The 22,538-nt window shown below is 44.6% G+C and overlaps 1 protein-coding gene across 2 annotated transcripts in view; it reads left to right on the top strand.

Annotated features, from left to right (window-relative positions):
* The window catches only part of BIN2 (bridging integrator 2), a 37,870-nt gene extending 15,931 nt beyond the window's left edge, over positions 1–21,939 (top strand). For both annotated transcript variants that reach the window (XM_027844308.1, XM_027844309.1), the window contains exons 3-12: positions 3,841–3,895; positions 4,432–4,526; positions 5,639–5,734; positions 8,343–8,450; positions 8,640–8,725; positions 10,974–11,049; positions 12,893–12,975; positions 16,084–16,816; positions 19,532–19,627; positions 21,449–21,939. In XM_027844308.1, coding sequence (XP_027700109.1) covers positions 3,841–3,895; positions 4,432–4,526; positions 5,639–5,734; positions 8,343–8,450; positions 8,640–8,725; positions 10,974–11,049; positions 12,893–12,975; positions 16,084–16,816; positions 19,532–19,627; positions 21,449–21,481 — 1,461 coding nt within the window. In that variant the 3' untranslated portion in view covers positions 21,482–21,939. The remainder of the gene's footprint in view (positions 1–3,840; positions 3,896–4,431; positions 4,527–5,638; positions 5,735–8,342; positions 8,451–8,639; positions 8,726–10,973; positions 11,050–12,892; positions 12,976–16,083; positions 16,817–19,531; positions 19,628–21,448) is intronic.
* The last annotated feature ends 599 nt before the right edge of the window (positions 21,940–22,538 follow it).

Here is a 22,538-nt window from a genome sequence, read left to right as displayed (position 1 = left end):
AGTAATACCTGTTCTGCTTACCCTGTTGTGAAGATCAAAGGAGAAGATTTCTATAAAGTGCCATTTAAAGTGTCAGCTATTATTATTCTCACTCTCCATCAATATTTTTTCCCCCATTTAAGAATGGTATCTCTTAAATAGCTCTCATAACTTGGGCACTGAAAAAGGCACAATGGGATAAGGAAATGACATGTCTTGGGTGGGAAAGTCTACTGGGACAAACTGAATACAGACACAGAATCTGAAGCACATTAAAATATAGGGTAGAGGAAGGCTGAGCTGGACAGAGTTTAGGGAAAAGTCCTGAAGTAAGCAGACACGGGTGGCCTGTGTGAAGATTCAGAGGAAGATTAGAACCAGGTGCCTGTGGGGAATAAAGAGCAGGTTTTCCTACATGGAATAGAGAGTTTAATACAGGGTTACATAAGGGGAGAAATTGGATAGCGGAGTGAGCAGGGAGTGTAAGGAGAAAGACAGGTCAGAATTGGTAGAGAGGAGCTTCATAGAACCATAGAACTCTAGAGCTAGAAGGGGCCTTCTAGGTTACCTAGTACAACTCTCCCACCTTCATTGTACTGATGAGGAAACAGAAACCATTGATCCTTCATAGGAAAACCAAACAGAGAAGAGATAGCTCAGTGAGTGTCCTAGTAACACCTTAATTTTGTTGTTGTTTAGTTGTTTTCCAGTCATGTCTGACTCTTCATGACCTCACTTGGGGTTTCCCTGGCAAAGATACTGGAGTGGTTTGCCATTTCCTTCTCCAGCTCATTTTACAGATGAGGAAACTGAGGCAAACAGGGTTAAATGACTTTTCCAGGGTCACACCTAGTAAGTGTCTGAGGCTGGATTTGAAATCAGGACCCCCTGATTCGAGACCTCAATCCACTGTGCTACCTAGTTGCCCTAAACAAGAGCTGTTGTCCAGTCATATCTGACTCTTTGTGACTCCATTTGGGGTTTTCTTGGCAAAGATACTAGAGTGGTTCACCATTTCCTTCTCCAGCTCATTTTACAGATGAGGAAACTGTGGCAAGCAAGTTAAGTGACTTGCCCAGGGTCACACAGCTAGTAAATATCTGAGGCTGGATTTGAACTCAGGTTTTCCAGACTCTAGGTTCAGTGCTCTATCCACTAAGCCACCTAGCTAGCCCTCCTTCATTTTTAAATGGGCCCAAAAGAAACATTGGTGGAAGAGGATGACCTAATCTGTATAGTACTCCATGCTTCAAGGATCTGTAATTTCATTGATGTGGATGATTACTAGCAGATCACTTAAAAAGCTCCCTTCAAGAGATCATCCTCTGTCCCTCCTTCCCCTTTACAGTCAAAGTCCTAGAAAATGTTGTCTACACCCATTGCATCCTCTTCCTTCCCTCTTCCTGTTCAGCCCTTTACAATCTGACTTCTGACCTCATTACTCAACGAAATCTGTTGTCTCTGAGGTAGGTTATCAATGATGATATCTTAATGACCAGACCTAATGGGCCTTTCTAAATTCTCTTCCTTCTCACCCTGCTGCATTTGACACTGTTGACCACCTTCTCCTTTTAGATACTTTCTACTTTCTGCATTTTTATGACCCTGCTCTCACCCTGTTCTTCCCTCACCTGTCTGCCCATTACATCTTAATCTCTAGATCATTAGCCACATCACTGCCCCTAGCTATGAGTGTACCCAAAGGCTCTGACCTGGGTCCTCTTCTATTTTTATAATATCTCGCATGGTGACCACACCAGTTCACATGGGCTCAGTTATCTTTATACTGATGATTTCCAGATCTATACGTCCAGCTCTATTCTGTCTTCGGAGCTCCAGTCCACATCTCAAATTTCCTCTTAGAAATTATAAACTAGACATTCCACAGACATCTCAAACTCAACATATCCAAAAAAGAACACATTGCCTTGCCCCCAAGTCAACACCACTTCTGAATGTCCCTGTTTCTGTCCAAGACCCCACCATCCTTCTAGCCATTCAGATTGGCAACCCTGGAGTCCTCCTCAACTTTTCACTCTCTCTCACCCCATGTCTCCAGTCATTCTCCAAGTCTTGTCATTTTTGCCTTCACAACACCTCTTACATCTGTCTCCTCTCACACAACCACTCCCCTAGTTTAGGCTCTCACCTCGTCTCTCTTGACCTATTGAAATAGCCTCCTAAATGGTCTCCTTTCATCAAGGTCCTTTTGTCTCCAAATCGGCCTCCATTCAACTGCCGAAGTGATTTTCCTAAATTGCACGTTTCCCAATGTCCTTTCCTCACTCAGCAAACTCCAGTGGCTCCCTGTTGACTCTAGAATCAAATAGAAACTCTTCTGTTTTATATTTAAAACCCTTTATAACCTGGCTCCTGCCCTTCCAATCTTCTATTACACGGTCTATTGTCCAGCCAAACTGGCCTTCTGGCACACAGCTCTTCATCTCTAGGCTTTGCACAGGTTGTCGCTTATGCCAGCCCTGCCTCTCCAAACCTCAGTTCCAGCACTACTTTCCACGTGAAGCTGTGGGACTTGTATATTTCATATTTACATACTGTGGGGTCCCATTTGGTGAAAGCTGTAATACACAGTAAGACGTGAGAGCCATAAACTTAAACTCTGAAAGGTGGAAGACATACTGACCTGTTAAAAATCATAATCAGACACTGAGTCATAACTTAGATACTGAGCATGACCAGGACCCAACCCTGAGTGCCTGGGCATTTACCCAATGCTGTTGGATGTCAGCATTGGGTTCAATACTAAGTATAAACTAAAATATTAGCCAAAACATTAACTAAGTAGAAAAACCTCAAATATCCACCAATCTGCAGTGAAGCACCCTATGGCTCCTCCTCCTTTTGTCTGATTTCTATAATCACCAGGGGGATTTTGGAGGTTCTTTACTGGTATCCACTGAGTCATCTGGCTGCAGCCTTGGATTGCTCCTGTTTGTAAATAATTATAATGATTGATTAAACTCCTATAATCAATCTGGAGTTCGTGACCTCCTTCGTTGGTAACGAACTCACCCCACTGTATGGGGGAAGTACAGAGTTCTCCAACCAGCGGAATTCCGGACCTCACACATACATGAGTATATGTGCATGTGTATGATGTGCGTGTGATATACAAAAGGCCCCTAGATGGCACAGTGGATAGAGTGCTTGGACCGCAATCAAGAAGACTCATCTTCCTGAGTTCAGATCTGGCCTCAGACACTGATAGCTGTGTGACCCTGAGCAAGTCACTTAACCTTGTTTGCCTGAATTTCCTCATGTGTAAAACGAGCTGGAGAAGGAAATGGCAAACCACTCCAGTCTTTGCCAAGAAAACCCCAAATGAGGTCATGATGCTTGGCCCTCATAAATGCTTGATTAATTGATTGATCACAACTTATCCACGTCTTAATTGACAGTTTCATGAGCTACAGTGGCCAAAACCAAATTATCATTTGGTGGCCAAGACTGGGATGATGAACTTGAGCCTCTCTGAGCTTAGTAAGGCTGTCCCTTGTCCCTCGAGAGGGAGGGTTGCTGCCAGATCTCTACCTGAAGGCTTTTCAGCTAGATAGGACACGAGGGAGCTTGTGTCATCTTCCATCAGCATAGACTCCAAGAACTGAGGGCTGCCTCTGGCTTTATCATGAAGAAAATAGAACTCAGTGGAGGGATTTATGGAAAGAGTATGTAAATCCACTTGTAGCCATCAGGACTATCAATTACTTAAGTAAATAATAAAAGATATCCCAGCCTCAAAAAGTCTTTTCTACCTTATGTAGAGGCATCTTCTGCTTTTTCTTTTCCCTACATCTTGAATAGTCTTTCCAGTCATTTAACCAAATTAACTTCTCTTTCTAGGCTGAAGGCCAAAGACTGTACAAGGACTTGAAACATTTCCTTAATGCTGTCAAAGGTATGTATCCCAATATCTATGATCCCAGAGGACATTCGGATCTATACTAGATCACTGGAGGAGAGGGTAGGTGAAGCACCTTGTGAGAGAAGAAGCCACTAAATCAGAAACTCTTTTGGTTTACATAATGTTACCAAAAATCCTGCTTTTCCAAGGGGCAGCTAGGTGGTGCAGTGGATAGAGCACCGGCCCTGAAGTCAGGAGGACCTGAGTTCAAATCCAGCCTCAGACCAAACACTTGACACATACTAGCTGTGTGACCTTGGGCAAGTCACTTAACCCCAATTGCCTTACCAAAAAAAAATCCTACCTTCCCATATCCTGTTTGCTTCCCAGAGCCTAATATCTTGGGATTAAGTTGGTTAAAATAACCTCTCTGTAAGCTCTAGCCAACTTCTCTAGGGGGCACATCCCAAAGCTATCTAAGTGTTTTCCCAGATCGCCTAAAGATGCTATGATTTGCATATCATTTGTATAATCAGTGGAATGAATTTTGGGGTGAAACCTCTTACAAAGACTGAGTTCTTTTCTTCCAGTGATGCACGAGAGCTCAATGAGACTGTCCCAAACTCTGCAGGAGATCTACAACAATGAGTGGGAGGGCTACAGGGACCTGAAAGTCATTGCATCGGTACAGAGGACGACCGGGGGCCAGTGACAACCACCACCATTTATTCAGCACCTACCTTATGTAGATGTGCCATGCCAGGCACCGAGGGAAATAGCAAGTTTGTAAAAGAAATGGTCACAGTGCCTGCCTTCATGGAGCTTACACCCAGCAGGAGAATAAAACACAAATAGAAATAACTGTAAAGCACAATATTACCCAATAAGTGTTTTAGAGAGGTCCAGAACAAAGGTCTAGATGAGGTCAGAGAGAAGAAAGGTCACTGCCAAACAGTGGGATTAGGGAAGGATTTTGAAAGGAGATGTGGCTTGAGGTCAGTTTAAAGCGTGACAGGAAAATCCATAGACAGAGCCATTACTCCCTCCTCAAGGTCCCTTTGCCAGGGGCTGCTTTCTTGCTGTCTCACTGCTCTCCTCCCTGGAAGTTCAGTCCAAGCTGGGATTCTCAGCTTTATTGAAGGCAAAAGAGAACTAAGAGGCACTCCTTCTTGTCTCTTGCCAGTAAAATGCCAATCTCAGTATAGATAAGAGGGGGAAAGCTGAAACTTTTCAGATCAAATGAGGGTTTTGATGGGTTATAATGTAGAGAGCTTGAGGAGGCCCCTGGAATTAATGGATATAGACAAGCAGGCCTGGATGGTGGAGGTCTGCACCATTGGAGGAAATGCATGAGATCATAGCTCCATTGGAGTTTTAAAAATTATTATCAGCTATAGATGTCAATTATCTAGACTCTAAGAGTCTCACCAAAGCCCATCCTTTTCTTCTGTCTGAGTTCTTCCTTCAGGAAGCTTCCCAAGACTAACCTCATCGAGTTCTCCCTCTCGATCCCTCCGTCACTCCCAACATTAGTATCTGGAGCTCATTTTCCCCTATGTTACTAAAGCTCATCTTCTCTGTCACACTGGGAAAGCACAGAGGACAGGGACTCTGTCTCTCTCCCTCTGGGTCTTCCCCCACAGAACCCAAGACAAGGTACAGGTACACAATTCAAGGCAGGGGTCCGATGGTTCACTAGCACCTGGGGCATTAACTAAGTGGGTGGCTGCTGCTGAGGAATGAGATGCTGGAAATTCTCAGCAAACTGCCCCCTCGCCTCCGTGTGTTTCCTCACAGAACAATAATCTCCTGTGGGAAGATTATGAAGAAAAACTGGCTGACCAGGTTGTGAGGACCATGGAGAACTACATCTACCAATTCAATGACGTTAAGGTATCTGCTGCATCAGCCTAGTGCCAGGGCTAGGGTCAGGAGTGAGACAGAGATCAGGGCCAAAGGCTACACTTAATAAGCACCCACTTAACGTTGTGCCTGGTGCTGAGGAATGTTCAAGAGTAAATATGACCAGATGATTTCTAAGGCCTCTTCCAGCTCCAAATCCTATCATCTTCTGACCCTACAACCTTCATTCTTGACTCCTCAAAGAGTTTATAATCTAGTAGGGGAAATAAGACCATTACACAGACAACTACAAACCAGAATAGGGTGTGATGGTTTCTAAGAGAGGTACGAAGCACCAGGAGAGTTCTACTATTGGCCTGGCGCAGGGAAGTGGGGGGGGGGGGGGGTTAGATGGGAGCTCAAGTTAGGGTTAAAGTGAGAGATCACATGAAGGACTAGGACTGAAGGTAACATTTCAGGTTAGATCAGAGGGTTAAAGATAACATTAGGTTATGTTTAAATTCTAGACTTTGTTTAATGTTGGGTTGGGTCAGAGAAGCCCCTGTGAGTCTACAACATTTTAGAGTGGAAAGAGATTTCAGTTCTAATTCACACTCTTTTTGTGGCCCTAAAGGAGTCTGTTCACCTCCTTGGGCCTCTGGTTTCTCTTCTCCAAATTAGGGGTTGGACTAGATCCAAATTGTATGAAAGAACTCATGTCTGTGTGGTAAGAATAGCAGTTCCCTAAGAAAAGGTTGGTGTTAGTAATATTTTCCTCAGTAAAGTATTAAGTATGAATTTATGCATTGTCAAGAATGTCTATCATATGTACCCATTTTGAGGTAGCCTTCATTTCTCTTACCTTGCTCTAAACTATCCATCCCCTTGTAGCTGAGGTACCCCATTTGCCCAGGCCCACAGGGCCACCATTTCCAAGGTTAAAGGCATTCTGTGGCTTAATTGGAGTGAGAAACACTGCACTGGATCATTTTGAAGGTCCTAGCCAGATCCTAAATTCTATGATTTCCAATTCTGGGGCTAAGACATAGGCAAGAGAGAAAGAAAAACTGGTGCACAGAGGAAAAGGAATATAAGAAGAAAGAAAGGAAGGAAAAATAGATAGGAAGGGAGACTAGGAGAAAAAAAAGAGAGCATAAAGGTACACTTGCCAGAGAGGAAGACTTACCTTCCCATGGAAGTCCCTCTGCCCCAGGCTATAGCCAGTGGTTCCAGGCTGAGGGGTATGGGTATTTTTAGGACATACGGTCAGAAGCCCAATGTTGTTGAGGCACCATTTTATAATTATGCTAATTGTTAGCTAGCTGCCAATGACAGTAATTGATGTACATAGCACTTTATGTTAATGATCTCATTTTAGTCTCACAACTGCACCACAAGGTAGTTCCTATAGGTAGCATCCACTTAGCCTCAGATTGATTAAGTGATTTGTCTACCAGCACCTAGCTAGTACATATGGGAAGTGGGATTGGAACCTAATTCTTCCTGACAATCTATCCATGTTACCGTTCAAAACGATAGCTGGTGGTATCAACTATCCAACAGCAGCAATGGCAGTGGTTTGGCCCCGCTTCCCTACTAGTTCATGTGTGCTGATTTGGTAAACTTTATTTTTCTAGAAACCTTTGGAGGCCATAGTTTTTAGACTCCCAGGATCTCTAGACTTACAGTTTGGGTGGGGCTGAGACAGGCTTTCTCAAAGCTTTCACATGATCTACAGCCAGAGAGGACTTTAAAGACCATTTAGTACAACCCTCTGAGGCCAAGAGAGGTTATATTTAAATTCAAGGCTTGGTTTAATGTGCGAATTAGGTTGGCTTGAGTTTGGGACTGCCTTAGGGCAGAGCAGCCAGTCTCACACAGGCAGGCAGACAGGCAGGAGCAGGGCTAAGATTCCAAGCCGTGGGCTTCTGCAAGATTCTACAAATCTCATGTTCTTTCTACTGTATCCCAATGCCTTCCCATGTCAATGGCCCAGTGATCTTTGTATGAGCCGATTCTTTCTCCAGGAAGTTTAAAAGAGGAGTCTAAAGGCTGAATATCTAGGGATATTCTAATTCAGGTCAGTTTCTCAGGACTTCCCCAAGCCTGCACCTCCCTATTTAATTTTACTTCCTTACCTCCTCTTCCTTCCTGGGTTAGGATACAGGTTGTCTTCTTGGGTCCACCTACAACTCTGTTAGATAGCCAGGCAAGACTAGGACCCAGGTGTCCTACTGAGAAGCCAGTGCTCTGCTCTTTATCCCGCCTGAAGTTTGGACCTTTTCTTTCTTTTTTTTACATCATCACTGCTATCCCAAATATCCCTTCTCCTCCCTGTCTCAAAGAGTCATCCCATGTAACAAATAGTATTCTTTTAGAGAGGGGAAAAAAAATCAGCACACCTGATCAATGCATTGAGAAAGTCTGAAAACCATGTAATGTGTAACTCCTGCAGACCTCCCACCTCCACCAAGGGGTGACTTGGGGGCATCTTCTCCGATCCACTCATTGGGTCCTGCTCAATCTTTACAATTTTGTTATATTTACTTTTGATTTATTTGGGGTGTGGTTCAGTTCCTTCCATTCACACAGTTGTAGTCACTGTAGATACTGTTTCCTTGGCTCGGCTTCAGTCCTTTTTTATTCTTTTCTGGACCAGGAGAGAATTTCCAAGCGGGGTCGGAAACTAGTAGATTATGACAGTGCCCGGCACCACCTCGAAGCAGTACAGAATGCCAAGAAGAAGGACGAGGCTAAAACCCTCAAGGTAACGAGAACAGGAGAGGCCTCCTGTCTGGGAGCTGGATGAAAGTTTTAGCCCATCCTTCCTCCCTGTCTGGGAACCCTGAGTATGGTGGCTCCTGAATGGGTGCTGGAGTGGGAGAAGACAACACCACGGGCGGGGGCAGGAGCCATGGCTCGCCTTGCTGACACCCTGCCCTCACCCCCACCCCAGGCAGAGGAGGAGTTTGTCAAAGCACAGACAGTGTTTGAGGACCTGAACCGGGAGCTACAGGAAGAACTGCCTCTTCTCTACAGCAGGTAAAAGGATCCAGGGAATTGGAGAAGTGCCAAAGTAGGAGTGGGAGGCATTTCCCACTGCGCCAGGATGTGGTGCCCTGAAAAGAGCCCCCTTAGCCTGGTTGGCCAGAGCCTCTGAAAGACCTCATTAGCCCCTGCCACTGACTCACTTAGTGACCCCTGGCAAATATGGGCACTGGTCTCCTTATCTGTAATAAGCCCTGCCCTCCTTGATTCCAAGGTTTTCAGGCAAAGAAGAGATACATACGAGATATGAAAGGGAAGCTTGACACGCTTTTAAATGCCATACAAAATCAGTTGATTATAATAGTGTAGTTTCTTGTACAAATATATTGCTTTAAACCAAGCATGAACCTCCAGATTAATACAAGATATAACTGAAGGAGGAGGTGTGCATTGTGAAGGACTCTTCACTTTACAAAAGTTGAATATTTCTTTAAATAGAATTTGCACAGAATCAAATTTAGTTGAACTGGAAGTTTTTGAAATAGTGAGATCTCCTGAGGCATTTAAAATGGGATTCAGTTATAAACATTGATTTACAGACACAGCTTTGTGGAGCACAGGTATCACAGAAAGTACTCATCACAATAATAACACCACCTTCCATGATGGGCAAACTATTTTATTAATCTGGAAATCCAGCCTGTTTTAGTGCCAAATTTCATGGGCTGCCAGTGCTCCCTTCCACTCTCTCCCCCTCTTCCTTGAGGATTTGACTACCACCCAACCCCAGGACGCTGGAGCCTTCAGACATGAGGAAGTGGAAGTGGTTCTGGAATTTTGGGTGGAGTGTAGGGGGAAGGTTAGAGAAGGTCCTGTTCTATGGAGCAAAGAGCCTTCGATTCAGAATCCTAGCTCTTAACACTAGTTCTGTGACCATAGACAAGTCATCCCTTGAGTCTTAGTTTCCTCGTCTCTAAAATGGAGGTAATAGTGCTTACAGTACCAACCTTATCCAAGTGGTTGTAGGAAGAGCTCTTTGTGATGCGGTTTGCAGTTGCTGGGAACCCCAAAATGTCAGGGTGCAGGGTGGTGTCCGCCTAGAATGAATTCACGCACTCAACCTGTCTTCCAATCAAAGTGGCAAGGTTTATTATTGTAACACCAATAGAAGCGGGCAGGGTTTCAGTGAACCTGCAGTGTAATGGGAGTGAGACTAATGCTTATATACAAAAGGGGTGGGCCAGGTACAATAGTGAAAGTACTGTCTAGTAAGATAATTAAGTGATCTAGGTGGGCTGGGGTAGATCAGATGCTTTGGGCAAGAGACCGGTGATCTGGGCTGCTGAAATGTATGGGAAAATTCAGAGACTGGGTTGCTTTCAAAGACTGGGTCTTTTTCTTTTAGGGGTCCAGGTCCCATCACTCCATCATTTGTAAACTACAGAACTAATTATGATGCGGTTTGGGGGTTCAGGGGTGCTGGGATCCCAAAATCACAACACATGGATCCTGCCCGAAAAAATTCAACCCAAGCCTTCTTTCAACCAAAGACAAGGTTTATTAGAACAACCATTATATTGGGCAGACTCTTAAGGAGTCTGAACATGGGTAAGCAGTGGCTAGATTATAAGAATCCCAGCAGTGGCTAGATTTTAAGAACCTAAGCAGTGGCTAGATTATAAGAATCTAAGCAGTGGCTAGATTATAAGAATCCCAGCAGTGGCTAGATTATAAGAATGTAAACATCTTAATGGAGACAAGATGGACCTTATATACAGAAAGACTATGGGAGGGATCTAGGAGTGGCCAAGTAGTCTATGAGGTAATAGAATTCCAGGGACCTGGACCACTTGGCCAAGGGAGAATGGAGAAGTGGCCTGGGGCCATGGGGAAGTCCACAATGAAAGGCCACTTGGTGGGATTATAGACTCAGGGGAATGCCAGATCTGGCCATGTGGGAAAGTCCAGGGTTTTCCCTTTCTAGGGCCCAGATCCCAACCCCATCAATTCCATGGTATGAATGACTATCATTATTAATCATTTGATCCTCACAGCATCCTGCAGGATAGATGGCACATATTACAGACCAAAAAACCTGAGCTCCATTAGAAGTGAAGTGATGTCACAGAATTAGTGCCTGATCCAGGATTCAAACCCAGGGCCTCAGACTCTATAGCCAATGCTCTCTCCATTATAACATTCAGCCTCTCCCATCTGTTTTATAAATATTAGCTATCTGCCCTTTCTTCCTGGGTATTCACTTGCTATTTGCTTTGCCTGGCTCTGCTCTGTTCCCCATTAGCCGAATTGGCTGCTATGTGACCATCTTCCAGAACATCTCCAACCTCCGGGATGTTTTCTATAAGGAAATGAGCAAGGTAAGAAGCCATTGGCCAACTGAGGTGATAATGGGGATTTCTGGAGCTGGTTGTGAGGCCCATAGCACCTTCCCAAGGTGATTCCTGGTAGATGGGATGAAATAGCATCCATGGTTTAGTGTGTCCTGTTTCAATTGCACAGAAAAACACACACATGCTAGCACTTACATATGCACACAAACACATGCACAATGAAGAGCTCTAGGCCAGAAAGAGTTATACTAAAATGAGAGGATCTAGGTTGGGTTAAATTTATACATGAATTTATTATTTACTAAGTATTTACTATGTGCTAAGCATTGGGAATAGAAGTAGAAGACAGTCCCTGACCTCGGGGAGCTTCCATTTGAATGAGTGAGACAGTATATATGAAAAGTTTCAGTTGCAAGTCAGATGGAAAGGCCTCAAGCTGTCCCTAGGGTTCAGCAACCAAGCAGGTGGGAATGCCTCTTCTTATGGAAAAACCTCCCAATAAAGAAGGTTATTTGAGACTAAAAGGTGTAAACCAAGGCATCACCATCTGGGTAAAGGTCAGTCTTAAAATCCTAGGAGAGTTTCTCTGGTCACTTGGCTGGTTTTGGGCAGTCCTTTTAGGCAGAAGAAGGGGTAGACCAAATATTGTCTCGTATTCTTCCTACTTGTAGAATTCCCAGATTCTTTTATATCTGGACCCACATCTTTGCTTCCTTCCTCCTGGGTCTTGATGCATCCACACCTCCAAAGCAGGGGCCCTCTGTTGCTGCCAAAGTCACAGAATCATTGAGTTGGGAGGGACCTAGGGGTTGCTTAATCTAAGCTGTACCTGAAATATGAATCTTCTTTGCAGTATCTCAGTATCTGGCCTTTGCTTTAACACAGGCCTGCACAACCTGTGGCACACCTAAGGATTTCGGGAGGCCTGAGAAAAATGTAGAGGAAGACCTGCGGGCTGCAGGTTGTGCAGGCCTGCTTTAACAACTCCAGTGATAAGGAACTCCTGGTGTTTGAGGAAGCCCATCACACTTTTGAATGGTTATTGGTTATTAGAAAGTTCTTCCATATGTTAAGTTGAAATCTCTCTCTTTGAGGGAAGGATTTCTTTGGCTTAATGATGATTTCAGAGTATGCTAAAAAGGCAGCATTGGAAGGTCATCCAGTCTAACCCCTTGCCAGAAGTAGGAATCTTACAAGTTGCCCTCTAGCCAGGTGGGATTTGCTTATTTAATATCAAAACAGAAACAGAATGAAGGAAGCCAACACAGAGAATTAGATACCACCTGCATATATTCCATTTGCGACATAGATAAACCACAGATGGGTAATGGAAAGTTAACTGCATGCTGTTACCAAAGGGAATTTGGAGGAAGAGCTAGTGTTTCCAGCCTGGGTGACACATGGCATGCAGTCACTAGGGGGCCAGAAGAATGGCTGTGAGTAAGGGACCCCACAGAGTTTCCCTGTGCCCCTGGCTAAGTCTAGGCAGGTTCAGAAGCCAGTGTATCAGTAAAAAAATGCTCACATGCCTGATTGTTCCTCCCTAAACACCACCCATTCTTTGGCTGGGTGCAGAAACTTATACCGGGAACAGAATCGGCCCCCGCACTTCTTTTGAGAGCTCCCAACAATAGCCAGGGAAATGGGATGCAGTCACAGGGCACAAAGACCCCAAAAGAGCTTGGAGGTAACTGGCTGGAGCTCTGGACATTGTTACTGAAAAAGGAGGGGATTCCATAGGTTTTCAGGGGAAAAAGAACATAGAGTCGGGTTGGGAAGAAGAGAAGGGATAGAGCTGGGCATCTTAGAGAAGATAGCCCACGCTGAACTATTACAACCATTCCCTCCTTTTTTCTTTTGTTGACTGTAGCTGAACCATGACCTATATGAAGTGATGAGCAAACTGGAGAAGCAGTATTCCAGCAAAGTCTTTGTGGTCAAGGGAGTGTCCAAGTGAGCAATCTTTGGTGTCTTTTTCTGTCACAGGGTCAACTTTGTTCCTTCTCTGTGTCCTTCCCTTCTCTTTCCTTTTCCCTTCATTCCTCCATCCCCCTCTCCTCCTTCAATCCAAAGTCATGGCCTTCCCCATGGTGGGTAAGTGAGTATGGATCGCTGCATAGATGTGTTGTGTTTCAAAGTTGATATAAGACTCCTTTATGTGACCGACCCCTCCTCTCCAGCCAGATAGCGCTACTTACTTTTGTCACTTCCTTTCTGCCCCCCATTACACACCATGTACATTTCCTGCCTGTGTGTCTTTGCTCATACAGTTCCCTTCCACCCTCTTCTTGGACTACCCTCTCTTTTCTACTTGTAAGTAATCCCACTCATCCTTCAAAACCCAGTCTAGTATCTACCTCTTCTATGAAGCTTCTATGACCATGCTAGGCCCATTATCTCTCCCTCTTCCAAACTCATAGCTCTTACCATAATCAACACAAATTGTTATTGAAAAATATTGACTAAGCAACTACTATATGAATCGTTAACCCTCTCTGCCCTGGCAGAACCTAGGCCCTAGGGAGGGAGGAGGGATGTGCACTTAAAAGACAGACTAACCATGTTCAAATGGATGGCACAGACAGCAAGCACTGCAGAGATTCAGAGAAGAACTGGAGTGATCAGGAAAGCCTTCATGGGGGAGAGGAGACCTGAGCGGGGCCCTGAAGAGTAGAACAGAAACATTGTGCCCCGAACCTGGCAAGCAGCCATGCTGTATTATGCTGCATTACTCTGGTCCTTAGCTCGTCCTGTTATTGGTCTATTTTTATTTTCTCTCTCTCTCTCTCCCCTCTCCTCTCCCCCCCTTCCCCCTCCCACTTTCCTCAACACACACCCACTAAATTGTCATTTATTGGAAGGATAGGGACCATGACTCATTTTCCTGTGTATCTGTATACCAAAGTCAAGTCAATAAACTTTTATGGAGCATGTAGCATGTTCAAGGCATTGTGCTAAGCTCAAGATAGTCATGAAAGACATAGGTGTGAATTCTGCCTTTGCTCACCTACTAGCTAGGTGGCCCAGGGCAAGTTACTTAACCCCTTTGAGTCTCCATGTCTTCTTCTGTAAATGGAGGTAATCAGACTTATGGTACCTCCTCCCTTCCAAGGACAAATGAGGTATGTAAAATGTTCCATAGAGATGTTAGCTGTTACTTTTACTACAATCTAAATGGGAAAATAAGAAGTGGATACAAAGAAACATAATGCTGGAAAACAAAGGCATAAGAAAAATGCTTTGAGAGAAATAGATTACATGTGGCAGTGGCCTAGGGGAGGCTTCATGGAGGAGCCATTCAAAGTGTGCCCATCTGGAAGGAGGAATAGGATTTCAGCAGGTAGCAGTGGAGGGGGAGAAGTATTCCATGCTTTAGGGATGAGAAATTATTCAGGGAGTGGTGAAAGATCCTATCTGGCTTGAGTACTTTGTTTAGGGGAGGGCGGAGTAATGGAAAATAGGCCTGGGAAGGGAGGTTAAAGCCAAACTCTAGAGCTTGGACTGGGTAGGGGCCTGATAAATACCTGCTGAATTAATTTAACCTGCCATAGTCTCCTATAGATATTCAAATGCAGTAGAGATTAGAAATGAGAGACATACCTCCCTAACCACCACCACTACCCTTGGCCACCAAGAGTGAAATGACCTAAGCCTCTCTGGGAGGACAACCCAATTAATAACCATTATCTCCCCCACCCCCATGGGAAACTCTGCTCCAGCCAATCAAAGCCCTGAAGTCTCTAAATTTGAGACCCGGTTAGCAAGCTTTCCCCTAGGCTATTCCAACACCCTTTGGGGGCTGCCCCCCACCTCTGCTGGTACTTCTTGAAAACTGGCTCCAAATTAGCTACCTCTGGGAAGGCACCTGTCAGAGCATTACTTGTGCAAGTGCTCAGCATGCAGTTGAGCCTATTACAAAAATATGCTCCATGAATTGTTTGGTCCCTTCCAATTTTAACTTCCTTTAACAGAACACATTCAATTTCCCTTTGCTACATCATTTATTCCTGTTTCCCTGGTTCTTCTTCTATTCTGGGAGCTCATAACTCATAGGTACACAATATATCACAGCTAGAAGGTCCCCTGGAAATCATTTGCTCCAACCCACTTTTTTTCCAGTGAAGAAACTGAAGCCCAAGAGAGATGAGGTGACTGAGGATAAGTCACCTGTCTCATTAGCCAGGGATCTCCAAAGGCTAGAGCACAGTTCCTTACTTCACTGCCACAAACATTTATTAAGCACTTACTAGGTGCAGGGCAACCTTCTAGGCACTGGGGAATATCAACTGAAAAATGACCCAGTCGCTGGCTAGAATTCTGCCTCTGGGTCTCTCCAGTCCTACCTCAGTGCCGCGATGTCTGGCCTGTTCTGCCACCACCCTACCCCAGCTCTCACTGGCCCTGACCAAGACCACTTCACAATGGCCTTTAAACTATTCCCCCTGCCTCAGTGTCCTCAGTTTCTCTTCAATTCATCCTGCCCTCTCATGCCATCAGTCTGATAGTATTACAAAAGCCTTCAGTGTGTCCCCTGTGCCTTGGAGGGAAAGTGAGATCTTCCATCATCTCCCTCCAACCTACCTTTATGACCTCTTACATTATTCCCCCCAACTAAGCCAGTCCCCTCCTCATTCCTTACTGATCCTGAGATTATCAAGAGAGAAAATGTAGACTGAATTTCAGGTGAAGTGAATGAATGAGTCACAGGATCATAGAAGAGAGGGGAAACTGAGGCCGCCAAAAGTCAACGGACTTGTTCAAAGTCCATAGTTGATAGGTGGCAGAGCTGGAGATTCAAGCTCCCAACCTCTGGCTCCCCATCTAATGCTTTTTCCCACTATATTTTATAATGCTGCTTCTCCTAGAAAAGTCACTTGGCCACTTCTGGCTTTGGTTTTCCTGCCTCTAATATGAGAGGGTCTGACCAGATGATCAGGAAAGCAAACGGCAAGGTCTCTTTCAACTCTGAAGTTATGATTCTAAATAAAATTTTGTTGGTTGGGCTTGACGTATTCCTTAACGCTGGCTGACTTTTAAAAACAATCTCTTCTCTCTTTTTAGGCAGCGAAGCTCCTTGGTCATCTCATCTCCAATCCCTAGATCCAGTGTTTCCATAACCTCTGGGGAGGGCAGCCCTCTCACCTCCCCCCGTAGTCCTTCTCCTGCGAGTTCTTCTCCCAGAAGTCCCTCTCCTGCAAGCCTCTCTCCCAGAAGTCCCTCTCCTATCAGCCCTCCTACTGTCACCTCCCTCTTTTCCTTGAAGAGGGAAAGAGAGTCAGTCTTGGAAGATGAAAATGCTCCAGCTATGGAACTAACCCAGAAAGAAGACTCCCCTGAATTCCATAATGACCCCTTTGAAGAAGAGAAGAGAGGGGACATAGGTGACCCCAGTGTTGAAGAAAAGTTTGTGTCACCCTGCAATGGCCCAACTAGGTCACGACCTTCTTCTGTAGTTCAGGCTGAGCTACAAGATGAAGGTTCCTCCTCTCACACAGCTCCAGTATCCCCTGGAATCTTGCCTTCTCCCGAGGAGGTTCCATTACCAACCCCAGGAGTCTCCCAACCCCTATCCCCTAATGAAGGATCAGGCCCGGTAAGGGAGAGAACGCCTAGTTTCAAAGCTTTTATAGCCCACAATAAGCCACCTCCTCCTAAAGCCCTTCCCAGCTCAGGGCCCTTACCTGATCTCAAGCCAGCTGAGAAGCCAAGACCACAGACACCTGAAGCCAGCCAAGGGGATGGCAGTCCCAGAAGTTTTAAGGAGCATGTTGCCCCTACTTCACCGACCACACAGGTGAGAAGGCCACATAGATGAACCTTCAGGTCTCTGGGAAGGAGGAAAAATAATCATGATGATAATAATGATAAGATGGGAATAAGCATTTGCATAGTACCCATAATGCATCAGGCACCGGCTGAATACTTTACAAATATAATCTCATTTGATCCTCACAACAACCCTGGGAGATAGGTGCTATTATTGTCCCCATTTTACAATTCAGGAAACTGAGGCAAACAGAGATTAAGTGACCTGCTCAAGATCACACAGCTAGTAAGTGTCTGAGGCTAGATTTGAACTCAGATCCTCCTGATTCCAGGCCCAGTGCTCTATGTACTGAACCACCAAGCTGCCATAATAATAATAATATTAGTAATGATAATAATATAATGGCATTTATATACAGCTTTAAGGTTTACAAAATACTGCACGTATGTTATCTCATTTGACCCTGGAAAGCATTATTATTAATGATAATATTATTTTATTATTATTATCCCCATTTTACAGTGAGAAAACTGAGACCCTTCTGGTTAAATGACTTGCCAAAGATCAACCAGGTTGAAAGTGTCAGGACTCTAATCGAATTGTTCTGACTCCAAATCTATTTCTCTTCCTACCAAACCATACTCATGGTCTATTGGAAAGAGCAGTCAAGCCTCAGCTCTACCCCTAACTAGTTGTACAACCTTGGATCGCTACAACAGTATGGCCTTCACTTTCTTAATTTGTAAAATGTGGCCTGGACTAAATCAGGGCCACCAAAGTGTTTTCAGCAGCAGGCCAAATGATCAGAAACCCATAGGCATTTAGTCCATATCAATTATATGATTGTGTAATTAATTGCTTCAGCAATTATTAATTGAAAGGGAGGTTAAAGCCAAACTGTAGAGCTTGGACTGGGTAGGGGCCTGATAAATACCTGCTGAATTAATTTAACCTGCCATAGTCTCCTATAGATATTCAAATGCAGTAGAGATTAGAGATGAGAGACATACCTCCCTAACCACCACCACTACCCTTGGCCACCGAGAGTGAAAATGTTTTTGCTAAAATTCTCAGACAGGTTATACTCTGGTCTCTGGTCTCATTTGACCTGATTTCAACTCTGATGTTCTGTTCAACCTGGATATTTAGCCTGTAGAAGTGATTTTAAGTGAAATGTGATTGTTGTCTTCAAATTATTTAAGAGCAGTCATATGAAAGAAGAATTATTCTTTATAGCAGAGCTTGGGCCACGTATGTTACAGGGAAAGTTTGTGGTTCAATAGAAGAGTTATTGAATTTGACAGTTTCCAATTCCAAAATTATCATTTTTAACATTTGGAACCCTCCCAAAATAGAACTGGTAGTGAGTTTCTCATCGCAGGAAGTATTCAAGAAGAGATAGCCATTTGACAATCTGTTCACTCTGATGTACCTTTATTAAAGAGCCTTTAATGTGTCAGGCCCTGTGCTTAATGTTGGGACTACAAAGACAGAAATGCAGCAGACTCTGTCCTCAGAGAGTTTACAGTTCTCAGGGGAAGGGACATGTAAACAGACAGGCAGGAAACACAGCTATCAATCTACTCACGTAATTTGAAGATTGGAGGGGGTCTCAGTGGCCACACCAGGAGCCCCCACAATAAATATCTGGTCATCTTGTCTCTTCTTGAAGACTTCTGAGGAAGAAGGACCCTTGACCCTCAAAGGAGCCCAGCCCATTCATGGCGAGTGCTAGCTGTAAGGAAGCTTTTCCTGACACCCAGTCTCCATTCACCTTTTTGTAGCCTCCATCCACAGTTCCTGCATCTCCCCTCTGAGGCCAGAGAGCACACTTCTGATCAGTCTTCTATGTGCCAGCCCTTCAAAGGCCAGAAGACTGCAGTACTATCCCCCTGTCCCCTGTTAAATAAGTCTTGCTCTTCTTAAGGCTTGACAACCTTGTTTCTTCAACTAATAGATGACATGGCCTCGGATTCATCCTGGTTGGTCTCCTCTTAATGTTCTCCAACTTACAATGTTCCTCTTAACTTGTGAAACCCAGGATTGAACTTGGTACTTGAGAATGAGGTCTGATATGGTCACTTCCTTATTCCTAGAAGCAGCCACTAATCATATGAAATGTGGGCTACCACGTCCCACTGCTGTGCCCTCCAGAGCTTGCCATCCCCCCAGCTTACACTTGTGAAGTTGATTGTTTTGTTCCCAAACTAATTTCCTCTTCTAAGATTCTGCCTAACGCGCTGGGACTCTGCCAAGATCCTTTGGGATCTTGGTGCTGTCATCTCTATCCCTGCCAGGTTTGTGTCACCTGCAAATCCAAGTCATGGATAAAACTCTTAAATAGTAGAGAACCAAGCACAGATCCCTGGAGGGTACTCCCCTGAAAACCTGCCAATGGAGTGCCCACAGGAGTCTGGACTTGGCCTTGCATTTACAAGCAATATAAAATAATGGGATGGAGGGTGGAGGAATAACAACTTTGTCCTCTGTCTGGATGAAGGGATTCCTGCGCTGAGCAGAATGGGCTAAATTATTGACAACTCTAAGGTTTCATGACACCACCTCGATGTCATGTCCTCAGTAGATGTGAGGAGGGTTGGCGTTCAAGGTGGAGTCTTCCCGCACTAACTAGCAGCCTCAGTCTGCACCTCAGTTTCTTCCTCTATAAGATGAAAGCATTGGGCTAAATGCTCTAGAAGATTCCTTGACACTATAATAGCCTATGATTTCTATGTTTTGTAGGATTCCTCTGAACTTGGCACCAAGGAGGAGATAAAGAGTGAAGAGAGCAGGGAACCAGACCAGAGTAAGAAGCGGGATTCAGACATTTCCCTTCAGGTACAGAAGTACAAGTCATTACTTCTGATCCCCATCACTCAGACATTTCCCCTACTATTTAACCTAAAGAGTCATTCAGCAGTCAATCAACATGCATTTATTAAGCATCTACTGTTTGCCAGGTGCTGTGCTAAGACCTGAGGAATACAAAGGCCTTCTAACAGGGGAGACAAGAGGTGGCCCTTCTCCTTGCCAAGGCAAACCCTTCTACATATACCCTAGATGCCATCCCCTTCCATCTTCTCCGGCAGATTGTCCCCTCTGTCACCCAACTGTCTCTAATCTTTAATCTCTCCCTATTTCTGGCTCCTTCCTCATAAATTACAAACATTCCAAAGTCTCCCCTATCCTTAAAAAATCCTCACTGACTAAACCCTCCTCCGCTTTCCTGCTCAATTGCTTGAAAAACAATCTATACTAGGAGAACCACTTCCTCTCCTCCCACTCCCCTCATCGTCCCACCCAAACTGCTCTCCCCAGAGTTTCCAACGATCTCCCGATAGCCAAATCCAGTGGCCTCGTCTCAGCCCTCCTCCTTCTTGATCTCCCTTCAGCCTGGATGGGGTCCATCAGCCTCTCCCCCTCAGTGCACAGCTCACATAACAGATAGAAAAGTGTCTGGCTTAGTAAACATCCAGGGCTTGAAACAACAATTATCCCCTCCACATTGTAACTTTCCCCAACACAGTTTTGGTATATTGTGGGTCAGCATAAGAAATTAAATGAGAATTTTGGGGGGATTTTGTGGAAAATCACAGATGACAGGTGAAGTTCAGCAGACAACACAGAAAAAGTTTAGATAACTCAGAAATACGTAAAATATATCTATAGTATTATATTATATCCATCCAAATTTTATAATAAGGCACTATGAACACCCCATAAAAGACAAAGTAAAAATTCAGACTTCTCTCTGGTACAAAGGGAGGACCAAGAAAATTTACATGGATTTTCCAGATCATGGGGGCACTGCATCCCTAACCCCTGTGGAGAGGATAATTGTATATCCTTTTGACTTCCAAGTCTGGAGTGGGGGGTATTCTAGTCTATCAGTGGATAACTCTCCTGGTTTTGGGTGAAGTGAGTTGAAAGAGCCTAGCAATCAGGCATCCTGGGTTCTGCACTCTATCCTCTGCTCATTGGCTGTGTGACTTTGGGTAAGTCACTCCCTGAGCCTCAGTTTCGTCACCTGCAAAATGAAGGAGTACAACAAGGTGGTCTCTAGGTTTCCTTCCAGCTCAAATGATATGAATATATGAGTGCTGTGCCTTTAAGACAGTTCTCCAGTCTACATTAGTAAAAACACAATGAAGGGAGTGGAGGGCAACTTGGGGATCTCTGGATCTCAGTTCTATTTTAGTTGCTAGACTAAACTATTTGCATGAGCACTGAGGACTACAAGCCACCTTAATAGCATCTCCTTTCTCCCTAAAAGGCACTTCTCACTCGGAATTAGGTCAGGAGCAGTCTGGGAAACCTCCTGAGACACAGAGAAGGGATTGAGGTGGAGGGAGAGGAGAAAAGGGCCGAGAGAATGATGGTGGATGGATGAATGAGTTCTGGGGTCAAGTTTGAGCATAAACAGATCAGCAAGACCATGGAGTGTGTCACCCAGTCTGGACCTCCCCTGTCGGCCTGACACCTCCTCCCTGCACTCACACAGCTCAGGATCTCCTGGACAGAAGTTAGGCTGGGTTAGCTGAGGTTCATTTCCACAATAATTCAACATTTATTGAGAGACAAATGCAAAGAGGACAGGGCCTGCTCTCAAGGAACTGTCTTCCTACCAAATATCCTAATAGAGTTGCTTTTGTATTCCAGATGAAGGAATGTCCGAATGAGGAAAAAAATTGAGTGAGAACTTCCCAACCAAGACCCCCACACCTTCCCATCCCAGCTTCCCAAACTGGGGAAGTGGCAGTGAGAACAAGAAGCCAAAAGGCCAAGGAGACCACACTCCAGTGGCCTCCCTCTCTGGGCATGGGAATGCTGGCCTTCAAAAACCTAAGGGAGGAGCAGCCATGGGTGAGAAGGGAAGGAGAGGGGTCATTGGCAGGAAGAATGTTTGACCCAGACAATACTGAAGTCAAGTTTGGGAATTGTTAGCATAATGAAGGCTGGTTTTCTTTTTCTCTTTAGTGAAGTGGGGCTTTGGGGATTGGAACAAAAAGCACACACACACACACACTATCACACAGACTCCTGTACTCACATAGAAACACACACCACGAACAGTTGAACATGACTTAAAAAGCCAGGAAGGTCAATTTTCAGAGTGTTAAAGGTAAATAAACTAACTGTGGTTCTGAGTATGTTTGTGTTCAATTCAACAAACATTTATTAAGTGCCTACTATGTGTTAAGTCCATCTAAGTTAAGATTTGAGATCTACATTATGAGAAAGAGTATCTACACTGACCAAGACGAAATTCCAGATCATGCGCAAGATACCTGGAGATAGAAAGACCACCCTGCCTTCCAGGAGCTTCCATTCCTTTTTAAGGGGAGTTGCTAGCCAGGGTTACACACACATACACACATACACACACACACACACACACACACACACACACACACACACCCCTTTGCCTCAGCAAGACTCTGGTTTCAAATTACTGCTCAATCTGTTCATCAATAGTTCTATGTTACCTGTGATTGTGCATGATTGAAGTCTTCCTGGCTATGGATTATTCAACAGAATTCATTTCTTTTGTAATCCTGTGAATCTTATCTTATACATTTAAAAATGTGATTCTGAGGAAAGGTCTATTCACCTGGCTTCTCCTGGCTGTCAAAAGGTCCACGAAACACATATGCACACACACTCTCACACCTCTCTCTCTCTCCCTCTCTCTCTCTCTCTCCTCTTCTCTCCTCTCCTCTCCTCTCCTCTCCTCTCCTCTCCTCTCCTC

Source organism: Vombatus ursinus, unplaced genomic scaffold (genome assembly GCF_900497805.2).
Source record: "Vombatus ursinus unplaced genomic scaffold, bare-nosed wombat genome assembly UNPS02014941.1, whole genome shotgun sequence".
Classification (NCBI taxonomy): Eukaryota; Metazoa; Chordata; class Mammalia; order Diprotodontia; family Vombatidae; genus Vombatus; species Vombatus ursinus.
The sequence above is the reverse complement of the archived record's forward strand: the minus strand, read 5'-3'. Positions and strand labels throughout refer to the sequence as shown.